At 34.1% G+C, this 14,849-nt stretch overlaps 2 protein-coding genes across 2 annotated transcripts in view; one reads left to right on the plus strand and one right to left on the minus strand.

Annotated features, from left to right (window-relative positions):
• LOC108906859 overlaps window positions 1-14,849 on the minus strand; it is a 267,026-nt gene that overhangs the window by 212,901 nt on the left and 39,276 nt on the right. The window lies entirely within an intron of this gene.
• LOC108906856 (UDP-glucuronosyltransferase 2B16-like) overlaps window positions 11,169-14,849 on the plus strand; it is an 11,146-nt gene continuing 7,465 nt past the window's right edge. The window contains exon 1 of the mRNA XM_018710285.2: window positions 11,169-11,976. Within this exon, the coding sequence (XP_018565801.2) occupies window positions 11,236-11,976 (741 nt within the window). The 5' untranslated portion in view covers window positions 11,169-11,235. The remainder of the gene's footprint in view (window positions 11,977-14,849) is intronic.

A 14,849-nucleotide genomic window follows, 5' to 3' on the forward strand; every position in this document is an offset into this window, starting at 1 on the left:
CCATAATATGTGGTTTTGAGATAACTAGGAAAAAGTTGTAACTAGAACATTATTCACTGTATTCTTAAACTTTATGCACTGGTTTTATAAGTTTAATCATGGTTTAAAATATATATTGCTTACAGTTCAGTTCAGTTTTATTAAATGTAAATTTTATTCCACTTTTTAAATTGGATTTATCGCCTTTTGTTCAATCATAATGTGGATATATAGACTTCTGCTCAATTGAAATGGATTTATCGGTTTTTGCTAAATCAGATTTAGGATATACCGACTTCTGCTTAATCTCTACTTATTTTATGAAAAAGTATAACACAATATACTATACATTTTTATTTGAATTGAACACATATGGTTCAAAGTATAGCAAGTATAAATCAAAGAAGTTGTATTAACTTTCAACTACTAACACTAGCAAAAATATTTCATAGAGTTATAGGCAAATATTAGGCAAAGACTCCTATATCAGCTAATATCGATATTTTATACAGGGTATTTTTTATAATACGGTCATTTTTAGAAAGTTTAAACTTGATTTTCTAAAATTTTTCAATTCAAATTATTAAGCATGTTTTATATCTAAAATTGTTAGTTTTTAAGATATGGCAACATTTCTGAAAAAACTTAATTTTTATTATTTTATAGAATATCACAAATAAATATTAACTAATAAAATTAACTCAAAATGGAATGATAAATTATGAACTGACAAGTTGACACAATGTGACAGTTTTTTCCAAAGCCATTTCGTGCGACCGAAAATAATAAAAATTAGGTTTGCTATATCTTAAAAACTAACAACTTTAGATGTAGAAGTGGACTGATATGTGAATAAAATAGAACAATAAAATCCAGGGTGTTCCATTTGAAAAATTTTAGAAAATCAAGTTTGAACTTTCTTAAAATGATCGTATTATAAAAAATGCCCTGTATAAAATATCGATATTAGCTAATATAGGAGGCTTTGTCTAACATTTGCCTATAACATTGTCGAATATATTTGCTTCAAATGTTAGTAGTTGAAAGTTATAATACTACTTCTTCGAGGTCGTGTTTTTTCCAAAATTCGAAGAATTTTCTATATAACTTGTCAACTCGGCCCTAAAATGTTAAACTGTTTATATTGCCATATATAGAATTTTCTCAGAAATTCATATGTTTAAAAATATACAGGGTGTTCCATTTGAAAAATGTAATATTTGGCGTGTCCCGTTTTTACTCATCGCCCTGTGTGTTTCAAATTAATTTTGCCCTTTAGATTTTTTGATTCTTTACAACTTCTATATAAACTTTTTTCTGTATTATGAATAACAAGGGAGTTATATTACTTTCTCATTCTAATGGCCCACTCTGTATGTGGATGTAAAACAGGTAAAGCGAAATGAAGGCAAGACTTCAAATTATAACTTAAAGTTTCTTATCTTAAAAGACGAACGATGCATTTTATTTTACAATTATTCATTCTCCGCAAGGAAACCGAAAACATTTATATAAGTACATCGCAGTAAGCAATTTCAACTCCTAACAGTCGATAAAATTATAACTTACATAACTGTTCTCAACCGAACTAGTTACAAACAACTAATAAACTTTGGTCAGTTGGCAAGACGTCAAATGTTTTATGTGTTACCGTTAAGTACATGGTCAAACAGGTCGTAAGATAGTGATCATTAATCAGAAGTGTCGTAATTCAACCACGAATATTGAGATAACGTAAAAAACATTTTTTCTATGATCTGTGAAAATATTAATTTTGTATAATAGTATACAGTTCTTCCAATGTTAAAAATTTTCGAGATCAGAGGGCATTTACTAAGTATCGTATGGAATTTTTTGTACAGTCATGTTAATCCTTAAGAAAAAAAGCAATATATACAAGGTGAGCCATAATTAAGCGTAAAAATTTTAACCGAAACTTCTCGCTACTACAAAATAACTAATCAAATAAACCTCTATTCCAAGGCTTGACCACAGGTTCCTTGGATGAAAATAAGACTATTTAGTCGAACTTACTTATACAGCGTGGTAAAAAAGTTCTGCATAAAATTCATATTTTCATTAAACAATTTTTTTTCGAAAAACGGTGAGACCCGTCGATTTTTATTTGATCCAGGGCACCTTGTTATTTGGAAAAAATTTTTTTTTCGGTAGTCCACTACGGCAGCGATGACATAATTTTTTTTTAAATGACAACGCATATTTTTTTCGTTCGAAATTGATGACAGTGATAATTATCTAAACAACGGTGTGACAATTTCGATGTCTTACATAACAATTTTTTTTAGAAAAATGCACCTTAAGTTCTTGAATGCAATAATTTGCTGTTTACGGATCAAATGCCTTAGAAAAAAATTTATTCGGCAGAAAGCATTTCAGATAACTTAAGATGCAACTGATGTTATGTAATATTTGCGGAATTATTCATCAGATAGGTCGACTTTTTGTCTTCGAGTATGCCGATAAATTCCTCAAAAAAAAAAAGATCCAAAGAAATGTTTACTTGAAAGTAGTAGATTACCTGAAATATTGAAGTTTAAATATCAGTACCGATTTAACATTCTTTGGTGAAATCGTTTAATTCGAAATGGCAAAACTTAGTGAACGCGAAAGAATTGATATTTTGAGGATGATTGGTTTCGGCGATAAGTTACGAACCCATCAAGAAGCTTGCCAATTATTTAATGCAACGTACCCTGACAGACCACCAATTACGCAATCTACGGTTAGTAGGGTACTGGCAAGGTTTGAGGAAACTGGTAGTGTGAAAGATGCTCCTCGTGCGGGTCGTCCTAGAGTAGATGATGAAACTAGATTGAATATCCTGGTGGAGCTCCAGGACAACCCTCATTCTAGTACAAGGTCGATTGCATTGAACAATGATATTTCACATGTAACTGTGGTGAACTTTCTCAAAAAAGAGAAATTTCACCCCTATAAGGGTCACTTGATACATGCATTGACTGAGGACGACCCAGACCGCCGTCTCCACTTTTGTGAAGATTTAATGCATCGATGTAACGGAGACCCCGACTTCCTCAAGAACATAATTTTTTCTGACGAGGCTACTTTTTATCTTAATGGATCGGTGCATCGACATAACTGCCGGTATTGGTCTCAGGAAAACCCGCACTGGGTGCAAGAAGTAGATCATCAGCACCCCCGAAAGGTGAACGTTTGGGCGGGAATAATAGGGCGTCGTATTTTAGGCCCGTATTTTTTCGAGGAAAATTTAACTGCTGCTCGCTATTTGGATTTCCTGCGGTTCGATTTGGTCCCAAGCTTAGCAGAGTTATTCCCGAACAACGAGGATCCTGATATTCCTGAGGAAAGAATTTGGTTTCAGCAGGATGGTGCACCGCCCCATTATGGAGTGCAAGTACGGGAGTACTTGAATAACACGTTTACTGGCCGGTGGATCGGGCGACGCGGAACAATCGAGTGGCCTCCGCGTTCGCCTGATTTAACACCTCTAGACTTTTTTTTGTGGGGCTATTTGAAATCGCGTGTGTACACAAACAGACCAGGTGATTTGGAAGAACTTAAAAACCGTATTCGTTTTGAAATAAATCAAATCGACCCGGGAATGCTTGAACGAAGTGTAGACGGCGTTTACACACGCTTAGGACAATGCCAAATGGTACAGGGTGGGCAATTCGAACAATTTCGCTAGACTTACACAAACATTAGTGTAATTTTACTCGTTTGAAATGTAATTTTGTCAACTTTGTCCTTTTCGGAGCCATTAATAGTGTAAGTAGACAATTATCACTTATAAGAACTTAAGGTGCATTTTTCTAAAAAAAATTGTTATGTAAGACATCGAAATTTTCACACCGTTGTTTAGATAATTATCACTGTCATCAATTTCGAACGAAAAAAATATGCGTTGTCATTTAAAAAAAAAATTATGTCATCGCTGCCGTAAGTGGATTACCGAAAAAAAAATTTTCCACATAACAAGGTGCCCTGGATCAAATAAAAATCGACGGGTCTCACCGTTTTTCGAAAAAAAATTGTTTAACGAAAATATGAATTTTATGCAGAACTTTTTTACCACGCTGTATACAAAAGTGCACGCTTACTGATATAGTCTCCTAAATATAGAATAAATAAACTAGTTTTTTTTTTCAAATAATTTGAAAACAATTTTTCTTAGAAACTTCAAATTTGCTACACATTATTTTTATATAAGGGCAATGTAAATAAAGAATTTGATAATAATATATATACAGGATGTCATCTTTCTAGTGTCTGTGCGCCACTGGCTATCCCGTAACTTTTTTGTGTGTACGCCAGTGTCGCTAGAATTTATATTTGTAAAAATAACCACTATTTTAGAAGATTTTTTGCCTCTTACAAAATATTGATATCGTTTATGGATTTCGGGTAAAACTGTCATTTTTATACATTAAATATAGGCAAAAATTCCGATTACTAAAAAATGATTATTTATAACTGCAGTCTCAAAGCAGGGAATAATAATGAAAAAACTAAATTAATTGCACATTTTTAGTCTAAGTATTATCAATCAATAAAATAAAAAATCAACACTAGTATTTTAAATAAACAATATCAGCTAATAATATAAGAAAGTCAACATTTTAAATAAACCTAAATTGATATTTGTAATCACATTAAAATAATATTACAGTAAATGCTCAAAATGACTTCCTTGTTCTTGAACGCAGGCATTAATTCTTCTTTGGAAATTAAAATGACTTTTATCCAATAATTGTGCATTATCTCTCATAACATTAATTTCATTTTGTATTCTTTCTCATAATTCACTTTCTGTATTTACTGAAAAGCTATAAACTGTGGTCCTCAACGCTCCCCAAAGGAAATAATTACATGGGTTTAGGTCCGGGGATCGAGGTGGTTACTTTAAAGGGGCATTATTTCCTCTACCTCTATCTACCTGTTAGAATAGTGCTCATCTAAATATTGCCTTACCGATAATTAAAATACCCCTACTAGTAAAAGCAGTTTCTGTGAACAGGATTTTCTTGTGGATATTATTGTCTCTATTTCTGGATTCCTGAATACTTTGACTGAAAGCAAGACGTGACGGAGGATCTATTGGTAGGTAAAAGTTCTTGAACTGATTGAAGGTGGAATGGATGTAATAACTGGTCGTTTAATACTCTATTAACGGCATTTTTTGAAAGCCAACCTCTGTCGCTGAACGCCTTGTGGAATTTCTTCGACCCTTTCCAAAATTTGTTCTTCCAGCTGAATAGTTCTAGCCGTACGTTGTCCACGATTTAATGTGCAGATAAAAAACATCCTGTTTCCCGAAGGCGTCTCTCCACATTAGCAAATGTTTTGTGATTTGGAATTCTTAGATTAGGAAATCTTTCAGCATATGTTCGAACACTAGCATAACAATTTTCTTCACAATAAACCAAAACTAGTAACATATCAGTTTATCCAGCAAAAGTATAAATTGCAGCCATAATAAAGAAGATATTAAAAACAAAGTAAGCTAAAATGACACTGAACCTTTTAATTATTATTATGAATTTGTTTCTTTGTTATGTCACCTCGTACTAGACTGAACTAATTAGCTTAAACTGATTTTATTTTGTTGTAAAATGTTTTATTAAAATGTTGTTGTGTAAAAAATACCAATTTTACTCGAAATCCATACGCGATATCAACATTTTGTAAGAGGCAAAAAATCTTCTAAAATAGTACTTATTTTTTAAAACATAAATTCTGGCGTCACTGGCGTACACACAAAAAAATTACGGGATAACCAATGGCGCACAGGCACTAGAAAGAAAACATCCTCTATATGTATTCTCACCAAATTCTCTATTTACATTGCCCTTATATAAAAAAATATGTGTACCAATTTTCTAAGAAAACCAGTTTTCAAGTTATTTGAAAAAAAAACTAGGTTATTTTATATTTAGAAGGATATATCTCAGTAGGTGTGCACTTTTGTATATAGGTAAGTTAGTTATATTCATCTAAGCAACCTGTGGTCAAGCGCTGTCCATCTCTTTTAGGATCACCCTGTATATGTAGTATATTTCACTGTCAGTTGCTGCTCTCCTGTGAGGAACCAGCAGATTACTAAAAGTCAGTGATGTACCTATGGTGAATTTAAAAAATAATTTTGCGCCATCAACTAATATCGGGAATAATCTATTTTTTATATTTAGCCAAAAAAACATCCTAACATATTTTCACTAAAATGCTGCAGTAAGAAATAATGGATTTACAAAAACAATGAATCGAATAAAATGATGTACTATACTAAAATGATGTCCTAAAACAATATACGCTAACAAAATCATTTTTATCAACTTGCAGCCACTATAATTCATTCCTGTTCTGTTGTTAATTATTTACAATAATTTGGAAATTAAATTATTAAAATGTTTAAATGTGTTTTAAAAATACAGAAGATAAAAACTGAATTTTTTAAAGCCATGCTTTGATAGCCAAACAATAGCACTTGCTGTCATTAACAATGCAATCGTTCATTTTTAATTGTAAATAATTGTTTGAAAATTCAACCAAGTGCGTGCTTTTTTTTCGAAATGGGTGATTTCCCTGCAAGAAAACTGGCTGACAACGTTTACGTGTATAATAGTCCACAGTACAGCCCCCCCCCCTGGAAAGTTGATTACCACATACTTTATAACTCCTGAGGTACATACTTTTGACGAGTTTACCACATTTTTCCTCTGCGACTTTTCTCGATTCCTCCGCTTTTCCACTCGGATAATTCCAAAAACATGGCAATTTCCCTAGGTCTTGAAAAGTCAAGACCACATCTCTTATTTTTAGCTTAAGTAACTGGAAATTTTGTTGCAAATGCGGATTTAAATTTGTCCGACAGAAATTCTTCCGACATTGACGTGTCTACCGGTCGAAACATGCCAAAATAACAGGGTATTGAAAATCAATTACCACATAGGTAATTTTTTAGTAAAATTAATTGTAAATAATTAATTCAGTCAAAAAGTATTGTTGTCCGACAAATTTCAAGCCGCGTTTTTTCAGTCCGACAGCTGGAAATCTGAATTTTCACGGGGAATGATAAATCGATTACCACATGTCAGACAAAAATAACACACGGTAGAAAATTGTTTTTTATAAGCAAAAACTGTAATGTCCGACAAAAATGTATCCGCAAATCGTCAGTCCGACAAAAAATGATGAAAAAAATTTCGTAAAAAATGTGGACATGTATTTATAATTTCTAATAAGGTATTTTCATGTATTAAGCAAAATTCCATATAAATATACAATACAGGGTATTTCAGAAAGACCTCCCGTAAATACAGGGGGTGAGGACGACAAAAAATAAGAATTTATGGTGTAATATTGTAAGAGTATTTTTTCTCGAAAATCGTCCACATTAGGAAGTTCTAACAAGAGTACATTATTTTTAGAAAATAAAATTGTACAATAGAAATTGGAGTATTAGTAATGCGGAAGACATTGATACTGAAGTCGAGGAAGGATGGACGCTGGTTCTTCACAGCTAGTATCGCAAAATTTGCATAAGAGTTACGAAAGTGCATATTATATTCACAAAATCTAGCTACACAAGAAAAGCTGTGTTATTAATTAGAATTGGCACATTTTGTAGGAAAAAGTCCAAGTTTAGAATTTCCCAAACATTTATGAGCTGAATATTAGATGCTGAGAACAACCCGTTCGAGGACAACATTGGTATTACAAAGTGTAACCGACTAATAGTTTTTATATGAAAAAGAAAAAATATTTTGATGAGGCTAATGAGATTTATTTGATAGCTAAGAAAATTAGTCATATTTTTAGGCGGTAATAAAAAAAATACCGCATACCAGATTTATATTCAAGGCAGCGGCAAAAATGAGCCATCCCGTGCTGACATTAGGTCTCTAAATTTAATTAAGTACGGATAACTGTCATAAAATTATCGTTTAATTGAATTGTTTGTCTCAGCGGATTGGTGTTAATGAAGAAACTCAGAGGTGGTCTCTTAATTGCTATTAAATAATATAATTGTTATTACAAAGAACGTCGTTAATTGATTGGGTATAAGCCGGCAAATTTGTTTCATATTTATGGGTAGTAAAACCTTTTCTCTAACTACAAAAAACTAGGCCTAATGTTTTCTGTTTTGAACAATATATCTTTCCAAAAAAAATGTGGAGGAAAGAATTAGTTATTGGTAGGTATTCGATTTGAACAGAGTCTGAATTAATTTGAATTTAAAAAAATAAAGAAATTATTTTATAAGTTTTGTGGTGAAGTCATTTATATGCACTACAACTTTTTTTCAAGTAACTTAAATATCTTTTTGAATTTTCTACGCACTATAATATATTCTTATATGATGACATAGATTTGTTTCTAAAACATTTAAATACATATCTTTTAATTTCTTTTGAATTTCTTCCCTTTCTTTAGAGATGAAGGGACTCGCATTAGTCAAGCACCCCTAAAGGAACAGAACAGTTTTCCTGAGCACACTAAATGTATGGTATTTTTGAAGTTAGGAAGCTGTACATTTAATTCAATTCGAATAAGATACAGTAATTCTGCTACCAATTTTCGTGTACGTATAAAAGATTAGAGAAAAATCAGTCTATAGAATTATATATATTACTGTCCAGTTGTAAAACTTAAAAAACGAACTGAGAACACACTTCGATATTCGAATATAATCCTTTTTAAAATTACATAGTAGGCTGCGATAGCAACTTTGACATTCTGAGCAGTTAGAAGAAAGAATAAATAATGCTTTTCATCAGATTCAAGCAACAGTAAATATGGAACAAATTACATTTTCTTTACTAAAAAGATATCGGTCCTGTGTTCGTGGAAATGGAGGTATTTTTGAGCATTTACTCAAATAAAATCATTAAAATGATGACTGATATTAAAACATAAAAGTCAACTTTACTTATACTTGTATTTTCAGATACAAAAACGGAGAAAATTAAATAAAATAATAAATAAAATCACGAGAAGAAACATAAACTGACCTACTTAATTAATTAAATGTGCGGGTGATTTTTTCAGTAACTTTTAACAATGAACATGTGATACAGGCTGTCTAAAAAAAGGCCGCAAAGCCATAGCTCCGTCATTTATATAGTCTGATTTTAAAAAACAAAAAATTATATGAAATGGCTCTATTGGAGTGTATTTATTATTATTATTTTTTTTTTGAAAAGCGATAGTCAACTTTTTTTTGTCAAATGGCAATAGGTATAGGTTTTTTTTTTAATTATTATTGTGCAGATTTCCATTCTGAATTCAACGATGTATATAAATTTACTTTTGTGAAACATGTACTACAGATAAACCATGAAAATATTAATCAATACGTATCGCATTATTAGATAGTGCCCGACAACAAACATATTTTGACTAATCATGAATGCCTGGAAAACAAAAAATAATACAACAAAGCAAGTAAATGTCATTTTAGCGTTCGTGTTTTTTACGTATTGTACTCTTTCTGTGTTACTTACAATAGGTTATTTATTGAAATAAGATCATTGAAATAAGATCTGCTATGTTAAATAACATAGCCACAGAAAAAAAGTTGTCTGTACTTTTCATGCGACATATGTCATCCGTAGTATTTTTGCCTCCTGATCACGAATCCGGTGCTATTGAATTGAGCTATCACATCACAGGAGTTTCCAACCTGAAAAATCAGGTTAAAATTAGCAAAAATTCACGAAAAAGTGCTAGGAAAAATACAAAATTTTTTTTTCTATATTCAAATGTTCATTTATATGGTTAAGATTCCGCCAAACGTGAATCCGCGGTCAGAATTGATGGTTCTTTTTCTAACCTCAAAAAAAACGGGTCGATTAAGGTCAGATATTACGAATTTTCAAAAAATAACAGATTCGCGTCAAATTTGGTATATGCGGGTTTTCGGGGTCGCTGATCACGGATCCGAGGTGAATGGATGGCCGACCAAAATATGAAAGAATAACAGATTTGCGCCAAATTTGGTATACAGGGATTTTCGGGGTCGCTGATTACGTATTTTTTTCGGCTATATGTTTTTTCTGTAAAAGATCTAGTCACGAATTTTGTGCTTAATCTCAGGTAAAAAAGTACATAGGTAACTGACTAAACTTTTAAAAACGAATTTTGTAAATCTGATTAAAAAAATAACACATTCGTGACAAATTTGGTATACGGGGGTTTTCGGGGTCACTGATGACGAATCCGAGATCAGACTGAATTTGCCTGGGATTCGTGATCAGTGACCCCGAAAACCCCCTTATACCAAATTTGGCGCGAATCTGTTTCTTTTTTGGAAATTTGGTCTGCCATTTTAGGTCCGCCATTTTGGGTCCGCCATCTTGAATTTTGCTAAATGGATCCGTGATCAGCGACCCCGAAAACCCCCGTATGCCAACTTTGACGCGAATCTGTTATTTTTTGAATATTCGTGATATCTGACCTTAATTGACAAGTTTCTTTGAGGTTAGAAATAGAAATAATTTCTCGTGAATTTTTGCTATTTTTAACCTGTTTTTTTGAGGTTAGGAAACTCCTGTGATGTGATAGCTCAATTCTGACACCGGATTCGTGAACGGGAGGCAAAAATACTACGGATGACATATGTCGCATGAAAAGTACAGTTTTTTTTTGAGTGGCTGTGTAATCAATTGACGGATATGATTCAGATATAGTTTCGGTGTAATAAAAATCGTGGTCCAGTCTCCAAAACCCTGCTTGGATTTTCTGTACGACCATTATTTCCCGAGTAATTTATTGCCAAAGTCAAAAATGATTTTTTTGTTTTGATCTACGATAACTTAACGACAAATAATAATCGTACAAGACTCTCAAATTGAAGAAAATCTATCTAAAAGAGTTTTATGATGAAATTACCAAAAAAAAATTTTGAAGTCCATAGGCCTTCTTAAACAAAGCAAAAATTTACAATTTTTTTTCCGTTAATTTTCTTAGGATTACTCAAAAACTGCAAATTTAATTAGAAAGTCAAATGTATAAATGTTAGTGAACATCATGAATGTCCTAACTAAAAGTAATCGCACGTCATGTCATCCGCAAATAAAACGGAATTCAAGATATGGAGATAAGAAGTGAATATCATTATGTATAAATTTAATATGTACCTGGGTATTTAGTTTTTTTGTAGATAATTTCCCAAACATGAAGTGCGCGCTCGTGTTGTGTAGTCTCAGTGTCTTATATTCCCAAATATGTCACTCAGCAAACATAGTGGCATATATGCCAATACCATTCTACAGCCACCAAATATCCTTCAAGCCCCTCTGGCTAGAACTGGCGAAAAGAGGACACAAAATCACTCTTATTCAACCCAACGTCATTGTAGAAAATAACGAGAATATCACTCATATAATTCTAAATGGAACTTACGATATTATGGAAAAATATAAGGTCACAGATAAAATGGGAGAAGGTCAACCAATAATCAAAGTATTCTTCACAATATTGGAAGGAATGACCGAATGTCTTGAGTATCAACTATCACATCCTGGAATCCAAGAGTTGCTGAGGAGAGAAGAAAAGGTCGATCTGTTTTTCACGGAGTTTCTTGTAACATTCGGTTTCTCTCTCGGTCGAAGTCTCAACGCCCCAATGATTGGCGTGATATCCATGGACGCCACCATAGACGGTCATATGTTCGCAGGTAACCCAACCCACCCCGTGATGTACCCAGATAGGGATATGCCTTATCCCCTGCCACTAACTCTGAAGGAAAGAATGTTGAACACTCTTTATTGGTTAGCTGACGAAGCTCTGAAAACTTTTATTCTGAAACCTCTGCAGGACAGGATGGTTAGTAAATACCTAGGTCAGCAGATTCCCTCGAAGGATATTATCAAGAATGTCAGTCTCCTGTTCATAAACGCTAATCCATTGTTTAATGGCGTAAGACCTCTAGGGCCTAAAACTGTCAATATTGGGGGAGGAGTTCATTTGTTGCAACCGCAACCGTTACCTACGGTATGTACGATATTTTAGATTATAGGTACAGTTCCTTTCCTGATAGAGATAAAAAATCAGCAATCATTAAATATATTTATACCATTACTACTGCTGTTACTACGTCCACTATTGGGTATTACAATATTATTTATCCACTATCACCTTATAATCGGACATACATATGAACCGTCTAAAGTGATACTTTTTCCACTAGTGGAATAAACTAACTTTATTTCATTCGTAGAATAATTAAAAAAATAATAAACCTAAAATAAATCAAATTTAACTTAGATATTTACTTATTAACTTTAACATTTACATTTATAGTGTGACGCACTTTTCCTCGGTTCTCTCTTTATGGATCGTTCGGTGTAAATTTGATTACTTTTAACTATGGTGTGTACACCCCCTGTAATTTAATTTTTCGGAACGGTCTTCTATTCCTCGGACTGGACTCTAAACGGTAATGTTATTTAATAACTTATATAGTCGGTTTTATTCTCGGGCGCCAGTTTCCCTAAATTTGACGTGGGGGAAACTCCACGTATCCCTTACCCTCGGTTTAGAGTAAAGTGCACAGGTAGCTACAGTGAAGAAAATTAATTCCAGGGGTCAATGAATTTCTTTTAGGAGAAAACGGCAGAGAGTTCGGCAGAGAGTAGTTTTCTCAGTGTAGTTTTATTTTAAATATGAAATTTAACGGGAGCTCTACAAAACGATATCAGCGTTTTTGCTGGTTCGGAATGTTATCGTTTTACCTCGACGGTGAAAGAAATAAACCTATTAAGTTTTACTAGATTTATTCACACAGGGAAAATATTAATACTTATTACAAATACATATAGTGTCAATTTTTATTCCTACCCACTACTAAACGACTGAAATTATTTACAAGTTTATTAACAATAATTATATACAAAATCAGTGTGAAAAGAGACAAAATTAAAAAAAGTCATAACTCTGGGTTTTTTACCATTTTACTTATCACCTTAGAAAAGAAATAAATATTTGCAAACGGGATCGAAATAAAATATTTATTACTCTACAATCGTAGACGGTTTTTATGTACAAAGGAAAAGGTGATTTTAGACGGTCTGATTAAAATATTTATAGACGTTTTTTACTGGTCCCCGCTGATTCTGAAAATAAACCAAAATTTATTCGGAATTATTTCGGACTTATTTTAAACAGGCGGGCGGTCAAATATCGGTATAATGGCCTAGCAAGCAATGCAAAATTAGTAAGCGGAATGCGGTAAGCGGTAAGCGATAGCAATAACCAGCGAAGAAAGCCCAAGCGGTGCAAGGCGGAAAGAAAGGATGGTGAAACGGGATCCGAAGTATCTCGCCTTACAATTCGTACTAGCCTTTAAGCTTTATACGTCCTGGTGGCCGATGGTGTCGGACTCTCTGTATACAACGCTTCTCGGTCTGATGGGTATACACGCCGACCAGGGAGAAGCGTACGGATACTATATGGAACGACCCGGAGATTGGGTGGGCACGCCGAACCTCTAGGTCTTGGTTCACATATCCCCTATTACCCAGCGTACATCAAGGTGCGGGACACCAAGCAACGCTGTAGTAAACACGACGGCTTCGTCAGGATTGGGTTTAACACGCCGAATCCAACGATTGCACTGTCGTGCGGGTTGAGACGGACGGTGGAATTTGTGTGTGGGTTACCAAGAATATTCTTCTCGGGCCCACAGTAATTCCACACTTAAAGTGTACAAATCTTTTCGGACTTGTACCCGGTTGGAACGGATAATAATAAGGAAAATAATTCTTACTAGGTTCACTGGTTATTCGGGGCTGGCTTCGGTGGAGAGTTCTTGCTGGCGGTGGACGTCTGTTCGGTGTTGAGTTCTGGATTCGAACTGTCGGTTTCGGGGAATGTCGAGGACTTTTGTTGCCCAAATCCCCACCGGATTGACACCGGTCGTGGTGGGACATCCACGTGACCAACGGCTTGTCAGAGTGGGGTATCGGCCGGTCGGACCCGCGAGCGGATATTTGATATATATGTAGAAAAATCAATAATTCTCGCCGCCGGGGTAAAATAATCCGAAACAAAAAGAAATATCTTTAAATCCAGACATAATAAAATAAAAAATAAAACAGGTTCATTACATCAGTAATAGACACTTTTTGTCTTATCACATTTAACTTTATTTTCGTTAATAACAACCCTTGTAGCATTGCTGCCATCATTTTCGGAAGGCATAACATCTGCCGAAGTTTGTGAAGAATTTGCATAAGTTACGGATGTCTCTTCTTGTAAGGAACAACTATATTTTCCTTGGATTTTCCTTTCAATATCAACTTTATTAGATATAGATTCCTCAACATAACTTTCTGCTACAGAGGAGCACTTCCATCTACCATGCCGTTTGATGGTTGTAAGAAGGAATTTATCTTATGTTAGGCGAATTGGGCGCAGAGAAATATATTTTCTGCATATTTCAACAGCATTCACGCAAAATCCTTCTTCTATAATTGTAAATTTTCTTGAAACGCCCCTCTTGGTGTCAGGTATTGAAACTAGTAGGGATTACTGCCGACGTCCTGTGCATCACTTATTTTCAAATTTGTCAATTCGCAGCACCAGAAACCCCCATTATTAGTGCAACATAAAATAATTCAAAGTTCACTATATCTAACAACACAGACAAGCCGGCGAAGCAAGAAGAGCTCCAGAAGAAAGGGCCCTAGCCGGCGGGGCCCAGCCAGGACAAAAGGAGGTCCCACAAAGCGCCTACACCGGCCGCATTTGCGGTCGGGGTAGACGACGGATGGGGCCCACCTACGAAGGCTGTCCAGGCCTACACGAGATGAGGCAGGATAAAGAGGGATAATCCCCCTCGATCCCAAATCATTGAGGCCAATTTC

Source organism: Anoplophora glabripennis, unplaced genomic scaffold, assembly GCF_000390285.2.
Source record: "Anoplophora glabripennis isolate ALB-LARVAE unplaced genomic scaffold, Agla_2.0 scaffold260, whole genome shotgun sequence".
In the NCBI taxonomy this organism is placed as follows: Eukaryota; Metazoa; Arthropoda; class Insecta; order Coleoptera; family Cerambycidae; genus Anoplophora; species Anoplophora glabripennis.